Source organism: Dicentrarchus labrax, unplaced genomic scaffold, assembly GCF_905237075.1.
Source record: "Dicentrarchus labrax unplaced genomic scaffold, dlabrax2021, whole genome shotgun sequence".
Taxonomy (NCBI): domain Eukaryota; kingdom Metazoa; phylum Chordata; class Actinopteri; family Moronidae; genus Dicentrarchus; species Dicentrarchus labrax.
Window position 1 is genome coordinate 1,497,403 of NW_026136723.1, and position 10,781 is coordinate 1,508,183.

General features: G+C 37.6%; 1 protein-coding gene and 1 gene segment (V, D, J or C); one reads left to right on the forward strand and one right to left on the reverse strand.

Moving 5' to 3' along the window:
- The window catches only part of LOC127357426 (sialoadhesin), a 96,666-nt gene that overhangs the window by 63,845 nt on the left and 22,040 nt on the right, over nt 1–10,781 (forward strand). The gene's annotated exons all lie outside the window — the stretch shown is intronic.
- LOC127357449 (Ig kappa chain V region 3381-like) lies at nt 3,350–6,593 on the reverse strand. The segment is given in 3 exon segments: nt 3,350–3,640; nt 6,145–6,345; nt 6,453–6,593. Coding segments are annotated over 3 exon segments (423 nt in total).

A 10,781-nucleotide genomic window follows, 5' to 3' on the forward strand; every position in this document is an offset into this window, starting at 1 on the left:
CTCTCAGAGACACTGAGGAGAGACCAGTGTTCCCAGTTCTGACCTGACTCACTGGGACTCTGCTACTGGTTTTACTCTGCTACTGCTCTCAGTCTGCACCCTCTGATTATCTAAATCTTTCTTTACCTTCTCTCACTCTCTGATTACATGTTTCATTGAATAAATTTGTTATTTTGATTATTTCAACACAATAAAGACCAGTTCATTAAATCAGTTGTTGTCATGTATGTTACTGTAAACTGATGTTGCAGACTTAATAGTTCTGTTAAATCCAAAAACATTGAATTCAATTTTAGGTAATGTCCTTTGAAAGACTACAACGTAGAAATGTTTAATATCTGTTCTCGATTTTTAGAAAACATAAAAGTAATGAGATAATCCTTAATGAGAAGTCATTGTGACAGAGACATTATTAAAGTAATTTTATTCTTTACTCCAGATTCTTTAAAGCATTTGTGATTACATAAACTTCCTTATTACATTAATCATGAATTTATTTTTTAGGAACAAAGCTGATCGATAAAATATTAAGGAAGATGTTGTATTTGTCTTATTAATGAAGTGTGTCATTGGTAGAAACTTTAATATTAAAATGGTTTCACAAGTTTACAGAAAGTAAAATGAATCTGAGGAAACTGCAAACTCTGGGAAGAAAGCATTGTATTTGAAAGATAAAATCGGATATTATCAACATATTATATCATCACAGGATCACTATCAGCAGTTTGTATTCAAATTATAACATAAATTGCGTATTTTCATATAAACACAAGGTCATTCAAATTATGTAGTGTATGTAAGTTTGTTGAAAACTAAACTGGTTTAAATATGAATTTCAAATTAAATTGAAATACTAAGAAATGAAAATAAATATTCTATTACAAACATTTTGACTGATCAAAGCAGGTAAAGCACAGGTGTAATAATAACATTACAGGTTTTTTTTCAATTGCTAACATCTTTTTGCCCAATCTGTAGTCACATTTTCAAAACTCTAAACACAGTTAGCCCCACATTGGTCTGTTCATACCATACAATTAACACAATTCATGTTGTTTCCACAGAATATGCAGTCTATTGACCCATTTCTACAATGCTAAGTTTTTCTTTACGTACAAGCTCACCCAATACCAAAACTATGGATGTTTTTTGTGTTATTTACAAATGCTTACACACAACATGTCAGAAATAAAGACCTTATGATCAAAACCTTAAATATTCCATGAAGCCTCTACTTCTGCAACAAAAGAAGTTCAAAATCTATATTGAAACAGCTGATAAGCATTTATTACAGTTTTTTCTAATTGCTAAAACACAATTTTGCAAACTAGGCTGGTTTTATCAAAATACTAAACACAATTCACAAAACCACACACCCAAACTGCAAAATCCCTCATATATCCTGCAAAATGAAGCACTGCAACCAAAACTACATATAGCTTTATCAAAATCAAACTTTTGCACCAAACGGCACACACTTCATTCATATTACCAGATGTTTGTCTAACCAACTACACACTGTTGGGCATAATGAAAAACACTCTCATCTTCAGTATGCTTTGACATAATACTAAAATAGTTCAAACTGTAGAAAATTATTCAGATTGTTCACATGCACAGAACTATTTGCAGATCACACACACACACACACACACACACACACACACACACACATACTCTGTTGAAACATTTATTTTTTTCATTTTTCACCAAACAAGTCAGTGCAACATATGCACTAACAATTAACCATTGAGGTGTTTGGCCAGGTGGCACATATATTGGCCAATTAGCTCATGTAGTGTCATTTTGATTGGCAGTGTTTTGGAATGGCAAACATGTGACTTTATGTCAGATTGTTGTGTCTTATGCAGAGAACCGTGTTCAGTGCATTTAAAAATGTGTGTAAAGCAGAAAATGTGTTTAGAGTTTTGGAGACTTGAGAAGAGGTTTTGCTCTCTGTGTGTCACTTTAAAGAATTGTGCTATGCATGTCATTTTAGTGTGTTAGCAATTGGAAAAAAAATACGTAATAAACATATCAATGAAACATTGAGAAATAGCTGATTTTTTGTAATTTGGGTAAAATAGATCAACCAAAGCTAATTCCAATCTCAATCAGAGACATAGCCAGGTGTGGAAGTTCTTTCAATGACATACACAATGCAGTATAAAGGGGACTTTCTGGACTGAGTTTATTCAATGTGGATACAGAGCAACACAGATGAGAAGAGAAAGAAAGAATAATGTCTGGATAAGGAAGACGAATAGTTGGGCTAGGGAGAGAGGAGGGCCAGAGGTGGATAAGGCATGCCAAGCGTTTCTATCCAAGGTGCATAGCGAGAGATGACATTAGATGTGATGAGGATGAGAACATGCGCCAGATGCTGAAGATCGTATGGATTAGAACAGGACTGTACATTTTTGTTTCTTTCCCATCTGTGCCTCTTTTTTTGTTGTCAAATTGTGTATCTGACAGTATTTTGACACATTTTGAACCAAAGGACACATAGTTTGGATTATTTGTTGATCACTGGCTGCAATTTCATGTTGATAATATTGTAAAGCTTTAACTTCTGCAATTTTGTCGCTTACAATTTTTTTCTACTGTACATTCTATAAAGTAAAGATGACTCATTCACTTTTGCGTAGTTTGTTGCCAAAAATGTACACATTTGACCTTCAAGCCAAAAATGTAGGGTGGTTTACAGTAAAATGAAACTGAATTAAAAACAACAATGGATTTCTCATTGTCTACTGTTTGCAGGTAGAGCATGAAAAGTTATGGAGTTTTTGTAATGCTATCAACTGTTTGTATTTAGAAAGTTGTTGTGCTATGATTGATTGATCTGTTCCTCTTGGAAAGAAAATGTGCTAGTGTTTTAACAGAATGGTTTGATTTTGAGTCAGGTTTGCTGTGTTTTGATAGAGTTTGTGTATATAGAGAATATTTTTTGCATTTTGAAATGTAGAGTTGGTGTTTAAAGAACGAAATGTGGTTTTGAGCAGAAAATGTACTATTTGGCTAAAAGTGTGAGGTAGATGTGTTGCTGTGTTAAGAGTTTCGATAAAGTCTCTTAAGTTTAGGTAAACGCTTGTTAGCAATTGAAGAAAACTGTAACACTGGCTCTGTTTCATTCAATGTCCCAGTAAGGCCTTTCAGTGAGTGAGCATGCACAGTACCAGAGCTCTGAGACTGGTTCACCTAAATGTAATGCAGCCATCATTAATGTAATAAATACACCTGTGCTTTTCCTGCTTTGGCAAGTCAAAATGTCTGCCATGAAAAGTGTCTATTCCCTCTATCAGTTCAGAACCATATACAGGTTCATTTCCACTGTTCTCCTGCAGACTGTTTAGTGTGTGTGTGTGTGTGTGTGTGTGTGTGTGTGTGTGTGTGTGTGTGTGTGTGTCCTCAGTGAAGTGTATCAGTCTCTGCAGTAGCTTCCAGCTGCAGCAGTCAGTTCAGTTTCTGTTCAGTCTGACTGAGGGAGGTTTTTGTACGACGCTTTTTCACTGTGTGAACACATTCTGACTGTTGATATAGTGATAACTCTGACAGTAGTAAACTGCTGCATCTTCAGTCTGGACTCCACTGATGGTCAGAGTGAAGTCAGAGTTTGATCCACTGCCTGTAAAACGACCTGGAATCCCTGATGCTCGAGTGCTAGTTGTATAAATGAGGAGTTTAGGAGTTTCTCCATCTCTCTGTTGGTACCAGGATAAACGATCGGAGCTATAAACATTCTGACTGGTCCTACATGTGATGGAGACGGAGCGTCCCAGAGCAGAGCTCACTGCTCCAGACTGAGTCACTGTGACCTGGCCTCTGGACTCTGAGGATACAGAGACAAAAACATAAAGCAGCGTCATGGTTTTGTGGGCTTCATTTCAGAGGGACGGATGTTCATAGAGGAGAGGAGTTTGATTCTCTGGACTTTACCTGTGAAGCAGCAGCAGAGGAGAGTCCAGATGAGGACGGAGATCAAAGTCATGTTTTTGATGAGGAGGATTTCTGTGTCTTCTGTTGTCATGAAGGACAGCTGTCAGTCATCCAGTGTTCAACTCTCAGGACTATAAACTCTCCCAGAGCACTGGAGCATGGTGCTGCTGATGCAAAGTGGCTCTCTATGGAAATGTATGAGAGACCATGTTCTCAGTACTGACCGGACTCACTGGGACTCTGCTTCTGTTTTACCTTGCTACAGCTTTAAGTCTGCACTTTCTATCATTCCAACATTTTAACTGAATTAAACTTTAGATCATGACATTTTTATTGTTCCAATAATGCCGATGCTGTTAATGCTGTAAGCCAATAAAGAGATTTTCTTTCTTTGGATCAAATGTTTCTTTCATGGATCCCTGTACACTAACAACAGATGTCTAATTACATATTTTCACATGTGCAGGATTATAACCAATGTCAGAGTAAGATTTTCTCATCATTGTTGATAGTAAATACAATCGAGGAAAAATAAATAAAAATAAAAATAAGATAACATGATAAAAAATGTGCACACAACCTGTTTCATCAGGTTTCCCCATATTGGACACTTTTTAATGTGTGTGTGAGAAAGACGTGAAACAACATTGTTCACACACATTTAAAAAAACCTTTCCATCAGAGTCAGTTTTTAGAGAACTTCCTGAGCTCAAGGAGACACTCAGACATGTGGGAGAACGTATTTTTTATTTGGGTGGGGCTGACCTGGACACATGTATGTGCACAACAACTTATGTGGATGTTCATATTAATGTCTAGAAAAAACAACTGACTTATGTTGGAAACTCTTTCTAGTTAAATCTAGACAGCTAAATCTCTCTCAAACATGTGATTGAGGATATTTAACCTCATCTGCTGAAGACTTGGTCAAACCTGCAAAACTGGAATGAAAAGAAATCTAAAATATACAGGCTGAACATGCATGGGCTGACTACCAAACTGCTCTCTCTCTCTCTCTCTCTCTCTCTCTCTCTCTCTCTCTCTCTCCTTGCTGCATTTTTGAGTCTTCAGATAGTTCAAAACAACATCAACTCGAGTCTGACCTGTGGTCTCTCTCTCTCTCCCCTGTTCTGTCTATATTGAGCTGTCTAATCAATGAAAAAGGCATAAAGCCCCAGAAATTATAATAAAAAGAGAAATTATGGTAGGTTTTATGTATCTGAAAAAATATAAAAAGGTCACAACATTTAACATGTTTAATTATCAAATACATTTCTGCTCAAGCTCCATTCAGTCGCTGTTCTGGAGCTTTTGATCAAATCCCATGGTCTTCCTCAGCAGATGGAGTTCACCCAGTTGTCATGGAATATTTTAACTTTGATGCCAACATGGACAAGAAGTCCTGAAAATGCTCAGAGGAATGGGAATTTGAACAACTACAATTCAGTGACAACTGGGAGACTCCATCAGCTGAAGAAGATCATGTGATCCACCAACATAGAGCCAGAAGGTCTGTCCTAGGTTTCTGCTTCTTAAAAGGCAGTTTTTCCTTGCCCCCGTCGCCAAGTGCTTGCTCATGGTGGTACTGTTGGGTCTCTGCAAATGTTTTAAAGAGTTCGGTCTAGACCTGCTCTGTTTGAAAAGTGTCCTGAGATAACTTCTGTTATGAATTGGCGCTATACAAATAAAATTGAATTGAATTGAAGTGATATGATTGAAAGCTCCACAACAGTTAGTGGATGGATGTTGTACAGAGATTGTCTGGGTATTTCCAACGTCAACAATTCATTTTCAGTCTCAATGTCTTTGTGTGGTATTTTAGTTGCATATAAAAGAAAATTTGTTTTTTATGTTGATATATTTATATCACGTAGGTCACTTTTGTCTTGTTATGTCTCCAGTTAATCTTCTGGTGTGTGTGTGTATGTATATGTGTGTGTGTGTGTGTGTGTGTGTGTGTGTGTGTGTGTGTGTCCTCAGTGAAGTGTATCAGTCTCTGCAGTAGCTTCCAGCTGCAGCAGTCAGTTCAGTTTCTGTTCAGTCTGACTGAGGGAGGTTTTTGTACGACGCTTTTTCACTGTGTGAACACATACTGACTGTTGATATAGTGATCACTCTGACAGTAGTAAACTGCTGCATCTTCAGTCTGGACTCCACTGATGGTCAGAGTGAAGTCAGAGTTTGATCCACTGCCTGTAAAACGACCTGGAATCCCTGATGCTCGAGTGCTAGCATAGTAAATGAGCAGTTTAGGAGTTTCTCCATCTCTCTGTTGGTACCAGGATAAAAGGTGGTTGTTGCTCCAAACACGAACATTCTGACTGGTCCTACATGTGATGGTGACGGAGCGTCCCAGAGCAGAGATCACTGCTCCAGACTGAGTCACTGTGACCTGGCCTCTGGACTCTGAGGATACAGAGACAAAAACATAAAGCAGCGTCATGGTTTTGTGGGCTTCATTTCAGAGGGACGGATGTTCATAGAGGAGAGGAGTTTGATTCTCTGGACTTTACCTGTGAAGCAGCAGCAGAGGAGAGTCCAGATGAGGACGGAGATCAAAGTCATGTTTTTGATGAGGAGGATTTCTGTGTCTTCTGTTGTCATGAAGGACAGCTGTCAGTCATCCAGTGTTCAACTCTCAGGACTATAAACTCTCCCAGAGCACTGGAGCATGGTGCTGCTGATGCAAAGTGGCTCTCTATGGAAATGTATGAGAGACCATGTTCTCAGTACTGACCGGACTCACTGGGACTCTGCTTCTGTTTTTACCTTGCTACAGCCTAAATTTTCATTCCACCATTTTAACAAATTTGAACTTCAGATTATGACATTTTCATTGTCCCAATAATGCCGATGCTGTTAATGCTATACATCAATCAAAAGATATTTTCTGTCTTTAGATCAAATAATTTTTCATGGATCCCTGTTTACCAACAACAGATGTCTTATTCCGTATTTTCACATTTGCAGGATTATAACCAATGTCAAAATAAGACTTTCATATCATTGTTGATAGTTAATACAATCTTTGAAAAAAAGATAAAAATAAAAGTAATATAGCATGAGTAAAAAATGTGCACACAAACTATGTCGTCAGGTTTCCCCATACTGGACACTTTTTGTGTTTAACGTGTATGTGCACAACAACTTATGTGGATGTTCATATTAATGTTTAGAAAAAACAACTGACATATGTTGGAAACTCTTTCTAGTTAAATCTAGACAGCTAAATCTCTCTCAAACATGTGATTGAGGATATTTAACCTCATCTGCTGAAGACTTGGTCAAACTTGCAAAACTGGAATGAAAAGAAATCTAAAATATACAGGCTGAACATGCATGGGCTGACTACCAAACTGCTCTCTCTCTCTCGCTCTCTCTCTCTCTCTCTCTCTCTCTCTCTCTCTCTCTCTCTCTCTCGTCAAGTCTGACCTGTGGTCTCTCTCCCTCCCCTGTTCTGTCTATTTTGAGCTGTCTAATTAATGAAAAAGGCATAAAGCCCCAAAAATTATATTAAAAAGAGAAATGATGGTAGGTTTTATGTCTCTGAAAACATATAAAAATGTCACAACATTTAACATTTTAACATTCAAATCAATTCTTGCTGAAGCTCCATTCAGTCGCTCTTCTAGAGGTTTTGATCAAATCCCATGGTCTTCCTCAGCAGATGGAGTTCACCCAGTTGTCAGGGAATATTTGAACTTTGATGTCAACATGGACATCTTACTAGTCTTACTAGTTCTTTATTCCTTCTTAAACAGCACTGTGTTTATTGTTGTATACAGACCTCCAGTGTTGGTAGTTAATTTTTTACTTTTTTAGCCGTAGTTGTACTTAGTTTTTTAAATATAAACAATGTGTAGAAATGTGGACACAACAACCACCACACAACAAAACACCAGAGGTTATTCACGTGAGGACTTCCTACGGTATCGGGATTTACGTGTCGCATGCCCCGAGGGAGACCCCGGTGGAGTGAAGGAGAGGAACCAGAGCAGGTACGTTGGTGAGGACCAAAAAGATAGAGAGGCGGTGGAGATACAAGCCATGTCTTCCCTCGGTTGTCTTGGGAAACGTACGCTTGCTGAACAACAAGACGGACGAGCTCTCGGCACTGGTCAACGGACAGCGAGAATATCGGGAGTGCAGCATATTATGTCTGACGGAGACATGGCTGAATGACATTACACCAGACTGTTCAGTGGAACTAGCTTTTCACTAGTTCCGGGCCGACAGGAGGAAACAGAGCGGTAAAAAGTCTGGAGGAGGTCTCGCTGTCTTTGTGAACTCTAAATGGTGTAACCCTGGACATGTTGTCAAGAAGGCAGAAATCTGCACGCCTGATATTGAACTTCTGGCCATAGGGTTAAGGCCATACTATCTGCCCCGTGAGATTACGGCCACTATTGTCGTCACTGTTGACATTCCTCCATCGGCAGTAGTGGCGCACGCCTGGGACGTCGACACGTCATCCCAGGGAAGCTGAAAGCCATCATCATCACCCCTGTCATCCTCACCACGCTGAGCTGAGGCAGCTCAGGAGCATCTTCAGTTCCAGCCTCAAGCCTCAAAGCAGTTTGGAGGCTCATTTGTACCATCTGCCATCAGACTCCACAACCACAGCTCCCAGTTCCTCCAACCTCAACAACCACAGCTCCCAGTTCCTCCAACCCCAGCAGACAAAGACTGGTTTAGAACTCCTACCTACAACGCACAAACCTTTTGCACTATTTCTATTTAATTTCCACTTTAGTAGTTTGGTAGTTTTAGTTTAGTTTCAGTTTTTTAGTTTTAGTCAAGTTTAATTCTGCTCATATTTTGGACTCCATGTCCTACTTGAACAACAAATAGTGTATATACTTTAATTTATACTTTTTATATCTTCTAATATTAATACTATTAGCAATATTTTTACTGTGCTATTCTATTCTATTTCTATTCTTTGTTTTCTGTTTTTGAGCTGCTTTGCCTTATTGCTGCTGTGTCAAAATTAATTTCTCCTTAGGGGGATATATAAAGGAATTATCTTCTTGTCTTATCTTATCTTAATATTTGTATATATTGCTGTGTAAAACAGTGGATCATTTTATTCCAAACACACTGAGTTGTCTCAGGGTCAGATAGCTGGATTTTAACATATCAGGTGATGATGTTAGAAATATTTCTCACTGTCCTACTCTGTACTGAACTGTGCTGTATCACATCATTTTTTCATGATTTAATCAACAAGAGGAGACTCAAATTGTTTGAGATTCATAAAACGGTGTTAATAATATACAATTTATAAAACCAATTCATTTTATTGTGCTGGGAGCTGAAATTATTTCAACAAAAATAACTTTTCTGTCAAAGCAAATGTAAAAAAGCTCCCAGACAGGAGAGACCATGTTCTCAGTACTGACCGGACTCACTGGGACTCTGCTTCTGTTTTTACCTTGCTACAGCTTTAAATCTGCACTTTCTATCATTCCACCAATATATAAACTTCAAATTGTGACATTTTCATTGTCCCAAAAATGCAGATGCTGTTAATGCTGTAAATTAGTGAAGATATTTTCTTTCTTTGAATCAAATGTTTTTTTCATGGATCCCTGTTTACCAACAATAGATGTCTTATTCCATATTTTCACATGTGCAGGATTATAACCAATGTCAGAATAAGATTTTCTCACCATTGGTGATAACTAATATAATCTGTGAAAAGAAGCTGAAAATAAAAATAACAGCATGAGTGAAAAATGTGCATACAACCTGTTTCATTGGGTTTCCCCATACTGGACACTTTTTGTTTATAACGTGTATGTGCACAACAACTTATGTGGATGTTCATATTAATGTTTATAAAAGAAAACAACTGACATATGTTGGAAACTCTTTCTATTTAAATCTAGACAGCTAAATCTCTCTCAAACGTGTTCTGTCTATATTGAGCTGTCTAATCAATGAAAAAGGCATAAAGCCCCAAAATTATGTTCAAAAGAGAAATTATGGTAGGTTTTATGTATCTGAAAAAAATATAAAAGGTCACAACATTTAACATGATTAACAATCAAATCAATTTCTGCTCAAGCTCCATTCAGTCTCTGTTCTGGAGCTTTTGATCAAATCCCATGGTCTTCCTCAGCAGATGGAGTTCACCCAGTTGTCAGGGAATATTTTAACTTTGATGCCAACATGGACAAGAAGTCCTGAAAATGCTCAGAGGAATGGGAATTTGAACAACTACAATTCAGTGACAACTGGGTGACTCCATCAGCTGAAGAAGATCATGTGATATGATTGAAAGCTCCACAACAGTTAGTGGATGGATGTTGTACAGAGATTGTCTGGGTATTTCCAACGTCAACCAATAACTTTCAGTCTCAATGTCTTTGTGTGGTATTTTAGTTGCATATGAAAGAAAATGTGTTTTTTATGTTGATATATTTATATCACGTAGGTCACTTTTGTCTTGTTATGTCTCCAGTTAATCTTTATTTTATTTATTTTAATACTTTATGAAATTTGAGGGATGTACAGGTTTTGTTTGGTGCATCTTTGATTATGAACGTTTCTGATATTAGTCTTTATACTCTTTGTTAATTGGATGTAGTTGAAATAGCTGTGATCCAGAATAAAGCAGAGGTCAAAGGTCATGACCAAGACAGCTTTCATTAACTTTCTCATTGGCTTCGCTTGATACTTTTACAAACCAGATAAGAACATGGGATTATAATAAGAAACTGTGAGGGAGAAAGTAATTTGATTTCCTGCAAGATTATATTTTATCACTGAACTTGTTTTAATACGTGTTCACTGGTGGTGTGTGTGTGTGTGTGTCACTGTGTGTATGTGTGTGTGTG